Genomic DNA, 21,965 nt, shown 5'->3' on the forward strand with positions numbered 1-21,965 from the left:
AAAATTAAGCACTGCTTCATGTGCTCATGTGTTTAATCATATCAACTTTACCTGTAATCTTTGTGCCATTCTTGGCCTCCTGAGGAATGCCCACGCCGTGCTCATTCTCCCCAATGATTCTGAAGTAATACACGGCTCCTTCCTGCAGATCCTCCACCTTGTATGACATTGTGCGGCAGTTGCTGGTTACGTTCACCCAGGCCTTTTTGCTGGCCTCCCGTTTCTCCACGTGGTAGGCCATCACAGCATCGCCACCGTCGTTCTCGGGGTATTCCCAAACGAGGGTAGCAGAGTCCCTGGTCACTGTTGTGACCTTCACATTGAGCACTGGTCCAGGAGAGTCGAGGACCTTGACAGCCATGGGCAGTGTTGCGGTTCCTAGAGATGACTCGATGGTGACCGAGTACTCTCCAGAATCATACCTTGTTGCCTTCTCAATGGTCAGTTTTGAGTCGGATTCAGTTACATCAATGGTTCCTCTAACTTTGAGATCAACACCCTCCTTGGCCCATGTCACCGTTGGTGCAGGGTTGCCCTTGAATGGCGCATTCAAGGTGAATGCTGTGCTGTGCTTGACGATCATCACCTTGCGCGTTTCAATGTCAGCGTCGAATGATGGAGCTGATGTTCTGTCCATTGCTGCGGCTGCATCCGAGTATAGACTACGGGCACCGCTGCCAACCTTGTTTATTGCCTTCACACAGAATTCATATTCTACATCCGTCTTCAGTTCAGAAATGGTGAACTCCAGGCTCTTAGTGAGAGAAATGGCCTCAATCCATCTTGCCATTTCCTCTGGCGACTCCTCTTCCTCTTCGTCCTCATAATATTCTTCTTCTTCTTCCTCCTCCTCCTCCCCCTCTGGTTGTGGTTTGCCCATGTATTCTCTGTATTCTACACTGTAGCCAAGGATTACTGCACCACCGTCCTCTGCAGGTGCTCTCCATGCAACGCTAACAGTGTCCTTGGTGGAGTTGAGAATCTTTGGCTTGGTTGGGCGTGAAGCCACAACAAGAGCATCCAATGCTCTTAAGACTGCAGATGCATCACTTGGGGGACTCATACCAGCAGCATTCTCAGCAATGACTCTGAAATCATACTCACAGCTCTTGCGCAGTTTAGTTGCTACTGTTGTGCATTCAGTGACGAGCTCCCTGTTCACACGCACCCAGCGCATTCCTGTCTTTTCACGGCGCTCAATCACGTATCCTGCGAGAGGACTGCCTCCATCACTGAATGGCGGGGACCAGGTGAGCGTCATTGAATCTCCAGTTATAGTAGTGATGTCAACACTGGTGGGAGCGGTCGGAATTGTGTATGGATCCGTTACCTTGATAGCTTCACACACCAGGGCCTCGCCACTTCCATACTTGTTGACAGCCAGAACCCTGAAGACGTACTCGTTGCCCTTGAGCAATCCCGTGACCTTGTAATTTGTCCTTGTGAGGTCTCCCTTCAGCTGTGTCCAGGCCAGACGGCTGGTCTCGCGCTTCTCAACGATGTAGTGTGTGATGTCAGCGCCACCAGCCTCCTGAGGTGGACCCCATGACAGGGTGCACTCCACTGCGGTAAGGCCTGTGATCTCCAGAGGTCCCGCTGAGGGGCCTGGCTTATCAATGATCACACAGTCGATAGGCATTGTGACTTTGCCGGCAATATTCTGCAAGGTCAGGACATACTGGCCAGAGTCTCTTCTGATGCAGTCCTTCACGGTGATAGAGGTGCTGGTGTCAGTTGAAACGATCTGGATTCTGGCCCTCAATTCAATTTCTTTGCCGTCCTTCGTCCAAGAGACGACGGGAGCAGGGCGTCCGGCAATGTCAGCGTTGATCCTAAGTGTTTCACCTGCCTTCACAATCAGTGCTTCTCTGAACTTGACATCAATCATGATGCGTGGTGGCTCCACGTCGTCTTTGGCAGTGATGGAACCAGTGTTCCAAGATGGTATACTGAACAATCCAGCCGCGTTCTTGGCAATGACACGGAAGTCATACTGGCTGTTCTCTGTGAGGCCAGTCACATCATAATAGGTCTCGGGGACATTGGTGAAGTTGCATCTTGTCCAGCGGCCTTCAGGAAGATCCCTGCGCTCAATGATGTATCCAGACACTTTGGCCCCGCCATCATACTCTGGTTTATCCCAAGACAGAGAAACAGAACTCCTGGTAACCGTAGTGGCCACAGGCGTACCTGGAGGGTCGCATGGATCTCTGGCTGCTACAGCTTCACAGGCCTTGCTTGCTTTTCCAATACCAGCAATGTTTTCAGCATAGAGACGGTACTCATATGACATGCCCTCCTCGATGTTATTGACTTTGTACTCTGTTTCTTTGATCATGCTTCTGTTCATCTTGTTCCAGAGGATGCTGGTGCGTTCCTTGCTCTCCAGGTGATAGCCCAGAACAGTGCTGCCTCCATCAGCAACAGGCTCGTTCCAAGTCACAATCATGTAGGACTTGGTGGCCAGTTTCACAATGGGAGTGGAAGGGGGTCCAGGCTGCTTGAAGTTGTACTGAGCGGTGATTGGGCGGGAGTCCAGATGTGAACTCTTTCCATAACGGTTAACAGCATAGATACGGAACTGGTACTCTGCGCCATGTGTCAGCCTTGAAGCCTTCACAGATGTTCTGGCAATATTGCTGGCTACGAGCTGCCATTCTTGACTGTTTGTGTCTCTCTTCTCCACGATGTAGCCACTGATGGAGCAGCCACCGTCGTACTCTGGTGGAGACCAGGACAACGTGATGCTGTCTGAAGTCACAGCATCCGCTTTAACGGCTTTAGGTGGAGTTGGTTTGTCGAGGACCACGACTACAATGTCTGCTGTGACTGTGCCACCCGAGTTGGCCAGGACGATCTGATATTTGCCGACATGTTCTCTGCTTGCCTCCTTGATGACAATCTTGGAAGTGGTTGCTGTGTTAAGGATGGTCAGCGATGCTGTGTTCTTCAGAGGGAGCTTGCCCTTCTTCCAGGAGACAACAGGCTTAGGCCTGCCTCTCACTGGCACCTCGATTTCCAGATCATCCTCAGCCTTAACGCTGTATGTGTTGAACAGCAGGTTCAAAGATGGCTCAATATCAATATCCTTTGCCACTACAGGCACTCCCAGTTCCTTAGGCTCACTCTTTCCCTTCTCGTTAATTGCAAGAACTCTGAATAAATAGGCGTCGTTAGTGTTCAAGTTAGGAACAATGCCTTCGGTAAGAGGCACCTTGACTGTGCATGCTGTACCCCATTTATCACCGGCTTTTGGCATGTATTCAATATTGTAGCACATGACCTTGCTACCACCGTCATGAACAGGTTTCTCCCAGTGGAGCGACACACTGGTCTTGGTGACATCAATGACTGAGACCTTGCTTGGTGGCATGGGCACCTCAGAAACCTTGATTTCTTTGGTTTCAACCATCTGCCCTTGGCCGTACTCATTCACAGCGCAGACTCTGAAATAGTACATGCCTCCTTCTGGCAGCTCGTCAATCTTGAACACGTTTGCAGTGCAGTTACTGCTGACAGCGGTGTAGGCCTTCCTGACAGACTCTCTCTTCTCCACAATGTAGTTTGTAATCTTAGCTCCGCCATCAATTAGTGGAGTATCCCAGGTAAGAGTCACTGAATCTTTCTTGATCTCTTTGACAGTGAATTCCTGTGGTGCACTTGGCGTATCCAGAATCCTAACGGCAACAATAGCAGATTTGGTTCCGCTGTCGTTCTCCAGGGTCAGTGAGTATTTGCCACTGTCGAAGCGGTTGACGCCGTCGATGACAAGCATGGTGTATGAGCTTGTGGATTCAATCGTAGTACGTTCAGAGATAACTCCATCCACCATCTCCCATTTCACAGCAGGCTCTGGCCTTCCTCGGATGGGGACAAACAGACGCAGACTTCCACCTGCGCGGACAGAGACAACCTTTCTGAGTTCAGCGTCCAGCTCACAATCAGGCGCTTCTATCTTGTCAGAGGTGACCACGGTGCTGCGCACTTTGCCTGCTTCTCCCACCCCTTCTGAGTTGATGGCACAGACACGGAACTGGTACTCCAAGCCCTCCATCAGGCCTTCTGTGATGGTGAATTTAGTGGCCTGAATGCCAGTGGGTGGAGTGCACATGGTCCATTCCTTTCCGACCACTGGTGCTACTTCTGCTACCTCTTCTTCCTCCTCTTCCTCCTCCTCCAGCTCCGACTCTGTGCCTGATGTGTACTCCCTCATCTCAACAATGTAGCCCTTCACGTAAGCGCCGCCATCGGAATCGGGTTTGCCCCAGGACAGAGAGACAGTGGACTTGGTGTAGTCCGTCACCTTAGGGTGGTGCGGAGCTCCCGGTGCTGTGGGGGCATCAGAAGCTCTGTAGAACAGGGACAGCTCACTCAAGTCTCCCATTCCAGCCTCATTCTCGGCGGCCACGCGGAACTCATAGGAGTGATCTGTCATGAGCCCTGTGACTTTGAAGTGGGTCTCGGTGACCTTCTGCCTGTTGCACTTGGTCCACCTCACACTTTCCTTATCACGTTTCTCAAGGTGGTAACTGTCGATGTCTGCTCCGCCGGTTTGGTCTGACGCAGACCATGTGAGAACCATGGAGTCCTTTGTGATCTGGCTTGCCTCAGGAGTTCCGGGAGAGCTAGGTGGCTTGTATGGATTACGTGCAATCACAGGTTCAGACAACACGAAATCTCCAGTGCCATACTTGGTGACTGCTCTGACTCTGAAGATATATTCATTTCCAGCCATTAGGTTGTTCACTTTGTAGTACAGAGTCTGGACGCTGGGTGCAACGATGTTCCAGGACAGTTTGCTTGTCTCCCTCTTCTCCAGGATGTAGTGGGAGATGTTAGCTCCACCATTCAGAGACGGCTCGGCCCAGGATAGGGTGCACCTGTCAGCCATAACGCCAGTCACAGTGAGAGATCCAGCAGGAGGACCTGGTTTATCTAGGACCTTTACATCTATTGGAATGGTTTTCACACCACCCAGGTTTGTGAGCTGGAGGTCGTAGTGACCACCATCCAGCTTGGTGACATCCTTGATGGTCATAGCTGCACGCTTCTGAGTGGTTTTCACTTCAATGCGCAGGGCCTTGTCCATCGCCTTGCCTTCCTTCAACCAGACCACATCAGGGATTGGTTTTCCATGGATGTCAGCATCCAGAAGCAGGTTTTCTCCAGCATTGATAACGATGACATCCATATATTTGGGATCCATTGACACTGTGGGTGCTTCAATTTCATCAGTAGCAGTGATGGGTCCGGAGCTGTAAGATGGAGGACTGAAGGTTCCCACTGCATTTTTGGCGATTACTCTGAATTCATACTGCTCATTTTCTGTCAGTCCAGTACTGGTATACTCTGTCTCAATGATGTTGGTGAAGTTGGCTCTGACCCAGCGAGGCTCTTCAGAGGCCACATCTTTCCTCTCCACCACATATCCATTTATCTTGCTGCCGCCATCATACTCTGGCTTAGTCCACGTAATCTTAATGAGGTTCTTAGAGATAGTCACAGCCTCTGGAGTTCCAGGAGGATCGCAGGGGTCACGGGCAACAAACGGCTCAGAGATTTTGCTGCACCTGCCGACACCGACAATATTCTCAGCGGTGACCCTGAATTCATATCCAATACCCTCCTCCAAATTGCAGATCTTGAATTGAGTATCGGTGATTAAGATCTTGTTCAGTTTATTCCAAAGGATGCTGTTCCTTTCCTTGCTCTCCAGATGGTAGCCGGTAACTGTGCTGCCACCGTCAACGACAGGTTCATTCCATTCAACGATCATCATCTCCTTTGTGGCAGACGCAACGCGAGGAGTTGCAGGAGGTCCAGGTGGTTTGTATGGGTACTGCACCACGATGGCCTTGGAGTCCAGAGATGCGCCCTTTCCATATCTGTTTTCAGCCATAATTCTGAACTGGTACTCAGCACCAGTCTTCAGCTGTGGGACCTTGATGGCTGTTCGAGCAAGTTGTGAAGTCACTGTCTGCCATTCTTGAGAGTTTGTGTCTCTCTTCTCAACAATGTAGTTCTTCACCTGGCACCCACCTGTGTACTGTGGATGATCCCAGGAGAGATGGACGAAGGAGTTGCTCACTTCAAGAACCTTGAGTGGACCGGTTGGTGGGCCGGGCTTTTCAAGGATAATGACTCCCATATTTAGACTGAATGCACCAGCACTGCTGGTTGCGGTTACGAGGTAAGTGCCAAAGTCCTCTCTGCTCGCTTCGGTTATCTCAATGCCAGTTGTTGTGGCTGTGTTAATCACAACGGCTCGCTTCAGAGCCATACCATCTTTAGTCCATGAGATTTTAGGTTTAGGCCTGCCGATCACAGGGAAGTCAACCTTCAGGTCCTTTCCGGCTAACACACTGTAAGTGTTGAACTGCATTCTGATGCTTGGCTCGATGGTCATATCGCTGGCGATTACGGGCGCAGCGAGTTGCTTGGGCTCACTCTTTCCCTTCTCGTTGTAAGCAATGATACGGAACAGATACTCTGTTCCAGTGTTTAGGCCTGAGGCAGTGCCCTCGCATGTTGTGCCCTTGACGTTTGTTGCAACTCCCCACTTATCTGTGCCCTTAGGCAACATCTCAATGAGGTAGCCAGCAATCCTGCTGCCTCCATCATGCTCTGGTTTCTCCCAGGCCAGAGATGCAGATATTTTTGTGACATCAGTAAGGAAGACTGCTCCAACAGGCAGAGGTACTTCAGAGACCTTGGAAGCCGTCTTAGTTTCAACGGACTGGCCGACACCAAACTCATTTTCAGCCATAACTCTGAAGTAGTACATAGCCCCCTCAATCAGGTTGTCAACCTTGAAAGTTGTCTTGGTGCATTGGGTGGAGACATTGGCATATGCTTTCCTGGTCGATTCACGTTTATCGATGACATAGTGCTTGATCTTGGAGCCACCATCGAGCAATGGCGCATCCCAAACAAGAGTGACAGAGTCCTTCTTGATGTCTTGTACAACCAGATTGGAAGGAGCCGCAGGTGTATCCAGGACTTTAACATTCACAAACTCAGAAACCGTGCCACTGCTGTTTGTTAGGGTCAGGGTGTATTTTCCTGAGTCGTTCCTGTCACTCGAGTCGACGGCCAGAAGAGTGTTGTCCAGAGCCTTCTCAACCACTGCCTTCTCGGGCAGCTCTGCTTCATCCTTGGTCCACACAATCTCAGGAGTAGGTCTGCCCTTGAATGGAACATTGATTCTGACGGACGCTCCTGCTTTCACAACGATGCCCTTCCTTAGTTCAGAATCCAGGCTAATGAATGGTTCGACCAACTTCTCCTCTGGCTTGGCTGTGCCCGAGATGGCAGCTGGCTCGCCGACTCCCAGCTTGTTCAGGGCACACACCTGAATGTTGTATTCTTGACCTTCTGTGAGTTTTGTAATTTCATATTTGTTGACGCGCAGCCCAGTGGGTGGAGTCACCATAGTCCACTCTTCTTCCTCAGCCTTGCAGACTTCTACAATGAATCCCTGGATGGCCGTGCCACCGTCAGACAGAGGCTTGCCCCATGACACTGTGATGGAGGTCTTGGTCGTGTCGATCACATTGACATATGCTGGTGCTCCAGGCTTATACTTGGGATCAGAGGCCTTGAAGTATGAAGTTGGCATGGTTGGCTCACCCACTCCTGCCACATTCTCAGCAGCCACTCTGAACTCGTACTCGTGACCAGTGGAGAGGCCTGTCACTCTGAAAGAGAGGTCAGTGACCTTTTGCCTGTTGCATCTGGTCCATCTGATTCCAATTCTGTCTTTCTTCTCAATGATATAGCCAGTGACCTCACTGCCACCGTCAACGTCAGGAGCTGTCCAGGTGATTGTCATACCATCATGGGCGATGTTGGACACTTCCTCGATGTGAGGGGCCCCAGGAGGAACAAATGGAGTCTTCATGATCACTGCTCCAGAATTCAAAGCCTCACTGACTCCATAGCTGTTGACGGCCATGACACGGAACATGTACTCATTGCCTTCCAGCAGTTTGGTTACTTTGTAGCATGTTGCGCTGCAGCTGTTGGAAACCACAGTCCAAGCCAAGCGGCTGGTCTCTCTCCTCTCAATGAGGTAATGTGTAATGGGACTGCCTCCGTTATGCAGTGGGGCCTGCCATACCAGTGTGCATCTGTCTTCAGCCACTCCAGTGATTTGAAGTCCTTCACATGGGCTAGGTATGTCCAGGACCACAACCTTGAATGGTATGGTCTCTGTGCCAGCTGCATTTGTCAGCTGAAGCGTATAAAGTCCACCGTCCATTCTCATTGCCTCCTTGATAACAATCATAGCATGGTTGTCTGTGTCCTTTATCTCAAGTCGAAGTGTGTTCTCAACTGGCTTCTCGTCCTTGAACCACTTGATTGTGGGCAGTGGCTTGCCATGGACATCAGCGTCGAGCTTGAATGTATCCCTGGCATTGATTACAATTGTCTTGGTGAAGGCAGGGTCAATGGAGAATCTAGGTGCAATCACCTCATCACTTGCAATGATTGGTCCAGTGTTGTAGGATGGCTTGCTGATGGTACCGACAGCATTCTTAGCGATGACTCTGAAATCGTACTGTGCGTTTTCGGTCAGGCCGGTGATGGTGAACTGGGTCTCAATCACGTTAGTAAAGTTGGCCCTTATCCAGCGACCCTCTGGCAGATCACGTCTTTCCACAGTGTAACCGGTGATATTACTACCACCATCATACTCAGGCTTGGTCCACTTAATGATAACTGTGTCTTTAGTAACAAGGATGGTTTCTGGAGTACCAGGAGGGTCACATGGGTCCCGTGCAACACAGCCCTCAGAGAGCTTGCTGCATCTGCCAATGCCGACAATATTCTCAGCGTAAACTCTGTACTCGTATTCAACTCCCTCGTCCAAGGGGTAGCTCTTGAAGGTGGTCTCCTGAATGAGACACTTGTTGACCTTCACCCAAAGAATACTGTTTCTCTCTTTCCTCTCAAGATGGTAGCCAAGGACAGGGCTGCCTCCATCTGCGACAGGCTCATTCCACTCAACAATCATGTGGTCCCTAGATAGAGAGGCGATGAAGGGAGTGGCAGGGGGACCAGGCTCTTTGTATGGGTACTGAGCAGCAACACATGATGAATCCAGACCGTAACTCTTGCCATGACGGTTCTGAGCAATGATTTTGAACTGGTATTCAGCTCCAGTCTTTAGCCTGTGCACTTTGATAGAGGTTCTTGCGCAGTTTATGCTGACATTCTCCCATGTGCTAGTTGTGGTGTCTCTCTTCTGCACAATGTAGTTAGAGATATCGCAGCCACCGTTGTACTTTGGTGGGGTCCATGAGATGGTCACACTCTGGGTTGTGATTTCATCAAACTTCACAGGGCCAGTGGGAGGTCCAGGCTTATCAAGAACAATGATTTCAAGTGCTATATCTTTCTTTCCAGCAGTATTGGTGGCGTTGATGCTGTACATGCCACCATCACCGCCAGCCGCCTCCTTCATGCTCAGTGTTGTGGTTGTAGCTGTGTTAACAATGTTGACACTGGTTGTGAACTTCAAAGGAGCCCCATCTTTAGTCCATGTGATTACTGGTTTAGGACGTCCAACGATTGGTATGACAACATCCATATCTTTTCCCGCCAAGACACTATAACTGCTGAATTGTGGTCTAATATCTGGTTCAATTACCAAGTCTTTGGTCATCACATGGCTAGGGAGGACCTTGGGATCACTTTTACCCTTATCATTGATAGCTGTGACTCTGAAGATATACTCCTCTCCTGGATTCAGACTGGAAACGGTAGTATCCATGGTCTTGAATGTGTTAACACCATTCCATTTATCCGTGCCCTTAAGCTGCACTTCAAGCAGATACTGCACGACTCTACTTCCACCATCATACTCAGGCTTCTCCCAGGCTAGAGAAATGCTGGTCTTGGTTTGGTCAGTAACTAATAGTTTCTTTGGGCACTGAGGGACCTCTGAGACCTTGAGAGCTTCAGCGGTTCCAGCAGGCAAGCCTACACCATGTTCATTCTCAGCCCTGACCCTGAAGTAATAACTACAGCCTTCCTGAAGAGACTCGACCTTCCACGAGAGTTCATGACAGTTTGTTACAACAGCTGCGTATGTCTTGCGAGTGCTTTCTCTCTTTTCAACAATGTAGTTTTTGATCTTGGCTCCTCCATCCAAAAGAGGTGGTTCCCAGGCCAAGGTCACTGACTGGTTGGTGATTTCTGTTACCTTCAGATTGGCTGGAGCGCTCGGCGTGTCTAGAACACGGACCACGACATAAGCAGATGTAGTTCCACTTGCGTTTTCTGCAGTGACTGTATATTTTCCACCGTCAAATCTGCTCATCTTATCAATTACCAAGGAAGTGTAGCTACTAGTCACTTCAACCTGAGCACTCTCCTTGAGTGGAGCTTCATCTTTGTCCCACGTGATGGTAGGAGTGGGCCTTCCTCTGACGGGAATGAACAGTCTGAGGGAAGCTCCAGCCTTGACAGATACAATCTTCCTGAGCTCTGAGTCAATGTCAAGGTCTGGCTCTTCTAACCTGTCCTGGGCAATTATGGCTTCTTCAGAGACATCAGCAGCCTCGCCGACTCCAACTTTGTTGATGGCGCATATTCTTAACTTGTATGCCTGGCCTTCCTTCAAGTTTGTAACCTCGAACTTGGTTGTCTTGATGCCTGCTGGTGGTGTGCACATGGTCCATTCCTCGGCCGGTGCATCCTCAGCAGGTTCCTCTGCTGTAAAGGTACAACATTCAACAAGGTATCCTTGAATTTCACTGCCTCCATTCTCGACTGGTTTACCCCATGACAGGGACACTGAATCTTTGGTTGTGTCAGTAACTCTGGGGTGGTATGGTGGACCAGGTCTGAAGATAGGATCCAGAGCCTTGTAGAACACAGTGGGTGAGCTTGGAGCACCGACACCAACGGCATTCTCAGCAGCCACTCGGAATTCATACAGATGGCCTTCGAGGAGCCCAGTGACCTTGAACGTTAAGTCGGTGACTGTTGTTCTGTTGCATCTGGTCCACCTCACGCCTTCCTTATCGTGTTTCTCGATGACATACCCAGTGATGGGAACACCTCCATCCTCAGTTGCGGCCTCCCAGGTGAGCTTCACAGAGTCTTTCTTAATTTCTGAAACCTCCAAGTTCTTTGGTGAATCAGGAACAACATATGGATCTTTGATGATAACAGCAGCAGACTCAAGAGGTGCACCGACTCCAAATTCATTCACAGCACGGACTTTGAAGATGTACTCATTTCCTTCCAGGAGCTTAGTAACCTTCAGACAGGTGTTCTCCACTTTATTGTCCACCACAGTCCAGACCAGTCTGCTGGTCTCTCTCCTTTCCACAATGTAGTGAGAGATTTTGCTGCCACCATCTTGGAGAGGTGCTTTCCAAGCAACGCAGCATCTGTCTTTAGTGACCCCTGTGAGGGACAGAGGGCCCTGTGGTTCTCCAGGTTTATCCAGAACCACCACATTGATCAGCGCACCCTTCTCACCTCCTGCATTCTTCACCAACAGAGTGTACTGCCCTCCATCAGACAGTTTGGCCTCCTTCACACTGATGAAGGCCTTTGTGCTTGTATTTTTAATCTCTCTGTGGATGGTGTTGCCAAGCTCTTGTTCACCCTTCAGCCACTGGATAGAGGGCAGTGGTTTGCCATGAACATCGGCATCAATCTTGAAGCTGTCTCCGGCGCTGATCATCAGAGTCTTTGTGAACTCTGGGTCAATACTGATGCGTGGTGCCTCAATCTCGTCCGTGGCAGTGATTGGACCGGTGCTGTAAGAGGCCATACTGAAAACTCCAGCAGCATTTCTGGCAATGACACGGAACTCATACTTATTATTCTCCACAAGGCCTGTGGCAACATATTCTGTCTCAATGACATTAGTGAAGTTAGCCTTCAGCCAACGGCCCTCTGGCAGCTCCTTCTTCTCCACTATATAGCCAGTGACCTTTGCTCCACCATCATACTCTGGCTTGGTCCAAACAATAGTGACAGAATCCTTGGAAATCTTGGCGGCTTCAGGGGTGCCAGGAGGGTCGCATGGGTCTCTAGCAATAACACCCTCACACACTTTGCTGGCTTTTCCAATTCCAACAATGTTTTCAGCATAGACTCTAAATTCATATTCCATTCCGGCATCCAGGCCAGTGGTCTTGTAGGTTTGGTCCTGAATAATAGATTTGTTTAATTTGACCCAGAGAATGCTGTTTCTCTCCTTACGATCTAGGTGATAGCCCAGGATAGGGCTTCCTCCATCCACAACTGGCTCGTTCCATTGCACCACCATGCTGTCCTTGGTGGCGTATGGAACATTAGGTGTTCCTGGAGGTCCTGGTAGTTTGTATGGATATTGAGCCACAACGAGAGGAGAGAGAAGAGCTGGACCCTTTCCATACCTGTTCTCAGCTGTAATTCTGAACTGATACTCTGAGCCAGTCTTCAGCCTGCCAGCCTTGACCTGTGTCCTGGCTAGATTAGGAGATACAACCACCCATACATTGGCGTCTGTGTCTCTCTTCTCCACAATGTACTTGGCGATGGTACAGCCACCCTCATAAGCTGGTGGACTCCATGAGAAGGTGACACTCTCCGCAGTGACCAGGTCTATCTTAACGGGACCGCCTGGCGGACCAGGTTTGTCAAGAACGACAACACCAAACTCTGCTGCAGTCTCTCCAGCTGTGTTGACTAGATTGATGCGGTATTGGCCTACGTTCTCTCTGGCACACTCCGTGATGTTAAGGGACAACATCGTGTCTGTGGCTCCAATGGTTACGTTGTCAGTTCTCTTCAGAGGCTGACCATCCTTTATCCAGGATACAGCTGCTTTAGGACGTGCAACGTATGGAATGTCCACGTTCAGGTCTTCCCCTGCCAGCACACTGAATGTGTTGAACTGAAGTTTGATAACTGGAGCAATCACAAGGTCTTTAACGATGACAGGCACGCCGATTTGACGTGGGTCACTGGCTCCCTTCTCATTTTTGGCCGATACACGGAACATGTATTCTTCGCCTGTGACGAGATTAGGAATGGTAGTCTCCGTCTCTTTAACAATGCAATGCTGGGTCCACTTCTCAACACCCTTGGGCTGGATATCAATAACATAGCAGCCGATTCTGCTGCCACCATCATGTTCTGGCTTCTCCCAGGCCAGGGTGACACTGGTTTTGGTAACATCCTTGAGAATGACTTTGCCAGGTGGCTGTGGTCTCTCGGACACCTTGACTGATTCACCCGCCTCAATAGGGAGACCAATACCATATTCATTCTCTGCCAAAACTCTGAAGTAATAATTGCATCCTTCCTGGAGCGTGTCAACTGTGAAGCTGGTTTGGTGGCAGTTAGCATTGACCGTGGCATATGCTTTCCTTGTTGATTCACGCTTTTCAACAATGTAGTTCTTAACCTTAACTCCTCCATCATTTATTGGTGGCTCCCAAACCAGAGAGACAGACTCTTTTGTAATAGCACTGATCTTCAGATTCTGTGGCGCGCTTGGTGTGTCAAGCACCTTGACTTGAACTGTAGCCGTTTTGGATCCAGAAGGGTTCTCAACTGTGAGGTTGTACTTTCCGCTGTCAAATCTGTTGACATTGTCAATAATAAGCAACGTGTATGACGATGTGGTATCGATTGTTGCCCTCTCGACAGGCTCACCATCTTCCTTGGTCCAATTGGCCACAGGAGTCGGTCTGCCTCGGATAGGCACAAACAGCCTCAGTGAGCAACAGGCTCTGATGCTAATAACCTTGCGGAGTTCAGCATCCAAGTCCATCTCAGGTGGGAGGAGCCTGTCTTCAGCCTTGGTGTTGTCAGGCACAGACGCTGCCTCTCCGATTCCCTCGCCGTTCACAGCAGAGATGTTGATCATGTACTCCTGGTTCTCCTTCAGGTTGATGATGGTGAATGAGGTGGCAAGGAGTCCTTCTGTGGGTGTCACAATTGTCCATTCCTCATCCTCCTCCTTCTCAGATGGGATGCAGGTCTCTACAATGTAACCAGTAATGTCAGAGCCGCCATCATACACAGGCTTGTTCCAGGCAACCGTGATGGAAGACTTGGTCGTGTCCAGGATTCTGGGGTTGCATGGAGCCCCAGGTTCGTATAACACATCAGTGGCCTTGTAGAATGGACTGTCCTCACTTGGTGCACTCAATCCAGCAGCATTTTCAGCAGTGACTCTGAATTTATATTCGTGTCCTACCAAAAGGGCTACCACTTTGAACTGCAGCTCCTTGACCTTCCTCTTGTTGCATTTGACCCAACGGAGGCCGATCTTGTCCTTCTTCTCGATGTTATAGTTTGTGACGGGGCTGCCTCCATCATCTGCAGGGGCTTGCCACATTAGTATCATTGAATCTTTGGTGATAGCCGTCACTTCAGGATTTATTGGTGGACTTGGAGCCTTGTATGGGTTGTCAGCAATGGTAGGCGTGGAATCAAGAGTTTCACCAACTCCGTATTTATTTACAGCCATTACTCTGAAGATGTATTCATTTCCTTTGAGCAGGTGGGTCACCTTATGCTGTGTTACCTGCAGTTCTGTAGCTACAGCAGTCCATGCCAGTCTGCTTGACTCACGCTTTTGAACAATGTAACCTTCAATCTTGGCACCACCATCATCTTCAGGTGGCGCCCATGTCAGTACACAGTCATCAGATGTGATATCGGACACCGCAAGAGGTCCGACTGGTGGGCCGGGCCTATCGAGCACTTTCACATTGAAGATGTGTTTGGCAAATCCGCCAACATTAGTGGCAGTCAAGACAAATTCTCCTCCATCTGTTCTTACAGAGTCCTTGTTGACCAGAGTGGTAGTCAGGTCAGTATACCTAATATTTAGCTTCATTGTGTTCTCAATCTCCTTTCCATTCTTTGTCCATGTCATGGATGGGATTGGCTGTCCAGCGATGTCAGCGTCAAGCTTAAAGCTGTCGCCTGCCTTCAAGAGAACGACATCCTTGAAGATGGCATCTACCATGATGCGTGGCTCAACGATGTCATCCTTGCAAATGATTGGATCTGAAGTTTCGGACGGCAAGCTGACAGCACCAGCCGAGTTTCTGGCAATGACCCGGAACTCATAGGAAGCATCCTGGGTCAGTCCACTGACAGTGAAGGTGGTTTCCACGATGTTGGTAAAGTTGGCTCTCATCCAGCGACCAGCAGGCAGGTCTCTCTTCTCCACAGTAAAACCAGTGATCTTAAAACCACCATCATACTCGGGCCTTGACCACTGAATAGTGATGGTATTTTTGTTGACGAGGATAGGCTCAGGCTGACCAGGAGGGTCCACAGGATCCAAGGCCAGCAATGGCTCAGAGGACTTGCTAGGCTTACCGATGCCAGCCAAGTTCTCAGCTGTGACACGGAACTCATAGGCAACTCCAGGTTCAAGCCCAGTGGTTTTGAAGATGTTGTCTTTCACCATGCCTTTGCTGATCTTGAGCCACATGATGCTGCTTCGCTCTTTCCTCTCAACGTGATATCCAATAACCGCATTTCCTCCATCATTCACAGGCTCATTCCAGCCAACGGTCATTGTGTCCTTGGTGAAAGATTCAACCTTAGGAGTACCGGGGGGTCCAGGTGCCTTGAATGGATAAGCAGCCACCACTGCCTCTGAGGTGATGGGAGGTCCAACACCATATCTGTTTTTGGCCTTCACTCTGAACTGGTATTCTGAGTTGGTGGTCATACGGTTGGCTTTGAACACGGTGCGGATGACAGTGCACGAAAGTTCAGTCCATGTCTGGGCGCTGGTGTCCCTGATTTCAATCACATAGTTGTTGATCGGAACGCCTCCATCATTCTCGGGAGTATCCCAGGCGAAGATGCAATAGGTACGAGAAATCTCGACAATCTTTATTGGCCCTTTGGGTGGCCCAGGAACGTCGTGTACCTTAACAAAGATGTTATCTGACACGGAGCCAACAATGTTCTTTCCTGTCAAGGTGTATGTGCCACTGTCAGATCTGATGCACTCTTTGATGGACAGAATGACTGTGGCGCCGGCGGTCTCCACGTTGGTTCTCTGCGTGAGCTTCAGGGCTCCTCCGTCCTTCTGCCAAGAGATGGTTGGTTTGGGTCGTCCCATGAATGGAATCTCAACCTTGATGTCGTCTCCTGCCTTCACGATGACGGTCTTCTTGCACACGCCACGCAGGTCAAACTCGGGCAGGGAAGTGGAGTCCTTGATGGTGATGGGCTTGCTCTCACAAGGGGCACTTCTACCAGATTGGTTGGCGGCCATAACGCGGAAGATGTATTCTTCATTCTCATTGAGGTTCTTCACTAAGAAGTCCATGGTCTTTACAGTGTTCACATGGGCCCACGTGTCGGTTCCTTTCTTCTGGGCTTCAAGGACGTATCCGGTCACTCTGCTTCCGCCATCAAACTTGGGTTTGGTCCATGCCAGGCTCACAGAGCTCTTGGTGATGTCAGTAGGAATAATGCTCTCTGGAGGAGTGGGTGCCTGCGATGCCCGGATCGGGTCGGCGGTTTCAACGGGTTCACCGATGCCGTACTCATTTTCAGCGCACACTCTAAAGTAGTATTCGCAGCCTTCTCCCAAGTCGGGGATCTTAGCCGAAGTGGTCGGGCACTTCGTAATGACCGCGGCATAGGCCTTGCGCGTCGACTCTCTTTTCTGAACGATATAGTTGGTGATCTTGGCGCCGCCGTCGATGAGGGGCATCTCCCACTGCAGGGTGATGCTCTCCTTGTCCATGTGTACGGGTTTCAGGTTGATTGGAGGTCCCGGCGAATCCAGAACTCTCACGTGGATGTCGGCGCTCTTCGTCCCCGCCGCATTTTCAAGGGTGAGCTCGTATTTGCCCGCGTCGATCCTCTTGCAGTCGGGGATGAGCAGCATGGTGAACGACTCGGTGCTGTCGATGACGGCACGCGGAACGGGACCGCCCTCCTTGGTCCAGGTGACGGAGGGGGCGGGGCGTCCCTTGATCGGCACAAAGAGACGTATGGAGCAGCCGGCCCGGACCACCAGGGTCCTCCTCAGCTCGACGTCTAGCTCCAGATCGGGCTCTGCTTCTCGCTCAATGACCTCGACCAGCTCCTGGGTCTCGGCGGCTTCGCCCACTCCCTCGCCGTTCACGGCGCTGACCCTGAAGTGATACTTTGCTCCCTTTTCCAGGTCGGGGACAACGAACTCCGTGATTCTGAGCGGGGAGGACGGTGTGTCCTTGACCCATTCCTCTGTTCCGTCCTTCTTGTGCTCAATGATGTATCCGATGACCGGCAGGCCGCCGTCATCCAAGGGCTTACCCCAGTTCAGTGTAGCAGCAGTGTTGGTTGTGTCTGTAACTCTGACGTTAACAGGCACATCTGGCACATCTGAGACCCAAAAAAAGAGAGAAATGATCAGTACCGTTTCAGTAAAGTAAGGAATAATGCAGCATTAACAAACTGTCACAAATTTAGTTGAGAGAGACTGAATTGTTACCAGTTGTATTTTTCATGTAAAATATAGATTTGGTTGGGCAAACTCAAACCTTTCCATGTAAATAATACATGTTCACACAATAATGCGTCAACGTCACAAAGGTATTATTTTACTCACCGGCAACAACTTTAGTTGTGATCGGTAACGACGGTGCACTCGGCTCTCCGAAGCCAGCCTGGTTCTCAGCTATAACGCGGAACTCGTACTCAACGCCCTCCGTGAGACGGAGGACTTCGTAGCTGAGCTCAACGATGGATTTCTTGGCCGCTCGGACCCATCTGGCGGCCTTCCGTTCCTTCTTCTCCACACAGTACCCGATGATGTCACTTCCACCGTCGTCCGTGGGTCTCTTCCAGATCACGGTGGCGCAATCTCCACCGATCTCCTCGACATCGGGTCTAGACGGTGGCCCGGGAGGACCTGCATGTTCATCAACCATAACCATAAGTTAGTGATAGTGATAATGAGGTTACATATTTTCTTTCATCATCATCATCATCATTGTCTTTATTGCAGTGGTTCCCAAACTTTTTAGCCCGTGACCCAAAAGTCACTACAACTTAAACATTTGTTTTCTAAATACAAATGTATGGAATTTCTTAGATTTTTATTTCTTCATGACATTACTGGAAAAATGTGTTAACTTTTTTTTTAATGTTTTGATAATAAATAATAATTAAAAACTAAATGTAAGAAACACAAAAAAGGGACGTGACATGTTGCGAACTGCAACATGAAGTGTACATAGTTACATACCGTATTTGTCCACCATCTTGACAGCCTCGCTGTGCGACGGCTCGCTGGCTCCGTACTGGTTGACGGCTTTCACTCTGAAGAAGTACTCGTTGCCTTGGATGAGCTTGGTGGCCACGTAGTGACAGTCCAGAACCTGTTCCTCCAGGATGGTCCACATCAGGCGGCTGGTCTCCCTCTTCTCCAGCGTGTAGTACTTGATGGGAGAGCCGCCGTCCTCCAGCGGGGCCGTCCAGGTCAGCTTCACCATCTCGGCGCAGACGCCGCTCGCCTCGACGGGGCCGGGGGCGGCCGGCACGTCCAGGATCTTCACCTTGACCACCTCGTCCTTGGCGCCGAACGGGTTGGTGGCGGTGATGGTGTACTCACCGGAGTCGACCCGGCTGGCGTACTTGATGGACAGTGTGGAGGAGGTGGCGGTGGTCTCGATCTGGCAGATGTCGGAGGGCTTGAAGTACTTCCCTCCTTTGGACCAGCAGGACGTCGGCGCCGGCTTGCCCTGGATGCTGGTGGCCGTGATGACGATGGTGTCACCGGCCCGCACCGTCAGGCCCTCCTGTACCTGGGAGTCGATGATGATGGTGGGTGCCGCTGTTGGGAAGCCACACAAAACCAGAATCAGGATCAGAATCATTTTTATTGTCACATCACAGTTTTACAAGTAAAAAGTGGGTGAAATTAGTTTTTGTGCATGGTTGCCATCATGGAGAGAAGAAAGTTTGTGCGCTTTTATCACAAAAAAGTACAAGGATTTCAGATATTTAGAAGCTTGTTCCACAAACAGCACGCTCGTAGGGTCCCTCTTGGATTATTCACAAACGGCACAGCCGTAGGGTCTCTCTTATCTTATTTACAATACAAGTAAGGGTTCACAAGCTTCTTTTCAAACATGGATCAGATCAACTATAGTATAACAGTTTGAGCACAAAAGGCTTTATACTGTAGATATGTTTAAATTGGTGCCAATCAAAACCATAATAATAATAATAATAATTATTATTATTATTATTATTATTAGGAGGACACTGTAGCACATGGCAGCACTTACCATATTCATCTCTGCAGACGATGGTGTCGGTCTGTTCGGACGGTGGGCTGAGGGCTCCGGCGGCGTTCTTGGCTCTGATCCTGAACTCGTACTTGCAGCCCTCCTGCAGGTCCTTGATGGTGTAGGCCGGATCCACCACGTTCACCGTGTTGGCCTTGGCCCAGATCTTGGAGGGCAGGTCCCGTTTCTCCACGATGTAGCCGGTCAGCCGGTGGCCGCCGTCAGACTCGGGCTCCGTCCACTGCAAGGTGACGGTGCTGCGCGTGATGCTGACCACGTCGGGCTTACCGGGGGGGTCTGAGACGAAAAGCACGACAGATTGTTCAGTGTTGATTTCATCAATTAAAACTATGATGAAAAATGTTCGTTTTTTACACTGACTGAAAACTAAATTAAAACTCAATTAAAACTGAGCTATGATGACTAAAACTGATACTAAATATATCGTCATAACAAGCATCACAAGCTTATAGATCTGCTGTTTTCAGGCATTACGACGTTATCAAGGCCTGCCAAAAAAAACATTTTAGTCGACAAAATCAACTGTAGATTTAGTCGACAAAAAGACACTAAAAACAAACACAATTTGCTGTCAAAATCAACACTGCATTCAAATCAGACCGATTGCAGCTTTTAGTTCAGTGTCCCAGATTGCGATTTTGCGATTCATTTTTGTTTTAAAAGGCGACGATGGTGGTTGATCTCTCACCGATGGGATCCAGTGCCACATGCGCGTCGGTGGGACCACTGGGCCGCCCCACTCCGGCCAGGTTGCAGGCCATCACTCTGAACTCGTACTCCAGGCCCTCGGTCAGACCGGGCACCCTGAAGTCCTGGCTGGAGAGAATAGCCTCGTTGGCCCTCTTCCACAGCATGCTGTTCCTCTCCTTGAACTCAACGTGGTAGCCTAAAACAAAGACAACATGTGGCTTATTTAGCTAATTAAGCCACTTTAAGTATGTGTGTGTGTGTGTGTGTGTGTGTGTGTGTGTGTGTGTGTGTGTGTGTGTGTGTGTGTGTGCGTGTGCATGTGCGTGTGCGTGTGTGTGTGTGTGGAAGTAGTACCAGTAATGGGGGATCCTCCAGTCTTCCTGGGGTCAACCCATGCCAGATAGGCAGAGTCGTGACGCATGGCCAGAACCTGTGGTGGGAGAGGAGCGTCGGGAGTGTCTGGGGTGGGGAGAAGAAAAACAAAGCGTCAGTGTCAGTACGGCACGATGCAGCTTAACTGACATTTGGGGGACATATATAGTGAATGACTCACTGAAGGGATGCTTGGCGATGAGGGCCTCGGACTTGAGTCCTTCGCCGGCGCCGTACTTGTTCTCGGCGGCGACCCTGAAGATGTACTCAGTGCCCTCGTGGAGGCCGGTCACCCTGAAGCCGGTGTGGGTGTCCACAGTGGACGACACCGTCACCCACATGTTGGTGACCGAGTCCCTCTTGTCCAGGACGTAGTTGGTGATCTCCGAGCCGCCGTCGTCCTTGGGAACGCCCCACTTCAGCGTGGCGGCGTCCGCCGTCACGTCCTTGAACTTGAGGCCTTGAACGCAGGGGCCGGGCTTGCCCACCACCCTGAAACGGAGGAGAAGAAAGAGAGAGATGTTATTGTGTATTCCAAAAGAGAGAAGAAAAAAAGAAGCTATAGCTATCTGGCAAAAGACGGTAGTCTAAAACATGAAGCGATGAAGACTATTGTCTACTCTAAACCACTGTTTCCCAAACACTGGGTCGGGACCCATTTGTGGGTCGCGAACAATTCTATTGGGGTCCCTATATTTTTTGTTTCCTACATTTATTTTTTCATTATTATTATTTCAAAATATTTCCCAAAAACATTCCCTTTTTCTTTCATTAATAAAACAAATGCAGTGATTTTTTTTCCCAATAATTTCATGAAGAAATCCAAGAAGACTCAAAGAAATTCCATAAATTAGAAAGCAAATGTTTAAGAAGTAGAGCTTGTAGATCGGCTATTTTCACTAGTTTCGGGCCCGGGCAAAAGTGTCTAATTTCCTTTTTTGGGTGCTTGAGCTAAAAAGTTTGGGAACCACCGGTCTAAAAACATAATAAGCGATAAAAGACGTATCGTCAAAAACGTACCTGATGAAGATGACGGACTCCTTCATTCCGGCGGCGCTGACCAGTTTGATGATGTACTTGGAGGCGTCGCTCCTCTGGCAGTCTCTGATGAGGAGCATTGTGCTGACGGCCGATGACTCGGCGCAGACCCTGCCGGTATCCGTGAGGTCCTCGTCGCCCTTCTTCCACGTCACCTTGGGCGTGGGCTTGCCGATGACAGGCAGCTTCAGACGCACCGTGCTGCCCTCCTTGGCGATGTAGCACATGTCGGGCAGTTCCCGCAGGTCCAGGGAAGGAGGAACTACACACACACACACACAGACACAGGAGAATATGGTCGTTATAGTCAAATCTGACGAGGTCCTTAATGAACTGCAAAGCAGACGAACGACCATAATGTTCGAGTGTTTTAACTGTTCACATTTACAGACGAAGAAAGCTGCAGCTTTTACACTGTGGCCCTTTGATCACCAGAATAACTTTGGTTCTAGAACTGGTTCCGGTCTTGGTACCTTCTTGGCGCTTTCACGGAACAGTTACAGGCGGCCATTTTTTGGCTCCAGTTTCAGAACTAACTTTCTAGGGCTCTGATTCTGAACCATTTCATTTTCA

At 49.8% G+C, this 21,965-nt stretch overlaps 1 protein-coding gene across 2 annotated transcripts in view; it reads right to left on the reverse strand.

The window, feature by feature from the left end:
• The window catches only part of ttn.1 (titin, tandem duplicate 1), a 168,336-nt gene that overhangs the window by 29,009 nt on the left and 117,362 nt on the right, over window positions 1-21,965 (reverse strand). For both annotated transcript variants that reach the window (XM_080784967.1, XM_080784968.1), the window contains 8 exons: window positions 21,375-21,654; window positions 20,536-20,846; window positions 20,337-20,441; window positions 19,981-20,178; window positions 19,272-19,568; window positions 18,227-18,814; window positions 17,588-17,890; window positions 52-17,361 (listed from right to left, as the gene is read on the reverse strand). In XM_080784967.1, the coding sequence (XP_080641093.1) occupies window positions 52-17,361; window positions 17,588-17,890; window positions 18,227-18,814; window positions 19,272-19,568; window positions 19,981-20,178; window positions 20,337-20,441; window positions 20,536-20,846; window positions 21,375-21,654 (19,392 nt within the window). The remainder of the gene's footprint in view (window positions 1-51; window positions 17,362-17,587; window positions 17,891-18,226; window positions 18,815-19,271; window positions 19,569-19,980; window positions 20,179-20,336; window positions 20,442-20,535; window positions 20,847-21,374; window positions 21,655-21,965) is intronic.

This window comes from Protomyctophum bolini (genome assembly GCF_963924005.1).
Source record: "Protomyctophum bolini genome assembly, chromosome: 16".
Taxonomy (NCBI): Eukaryota; Metazoa; Chordata; class Actinopteri; order Myctophiformes; family Myctophidae; genus Protomyctophum; species Protomyctophum bolini.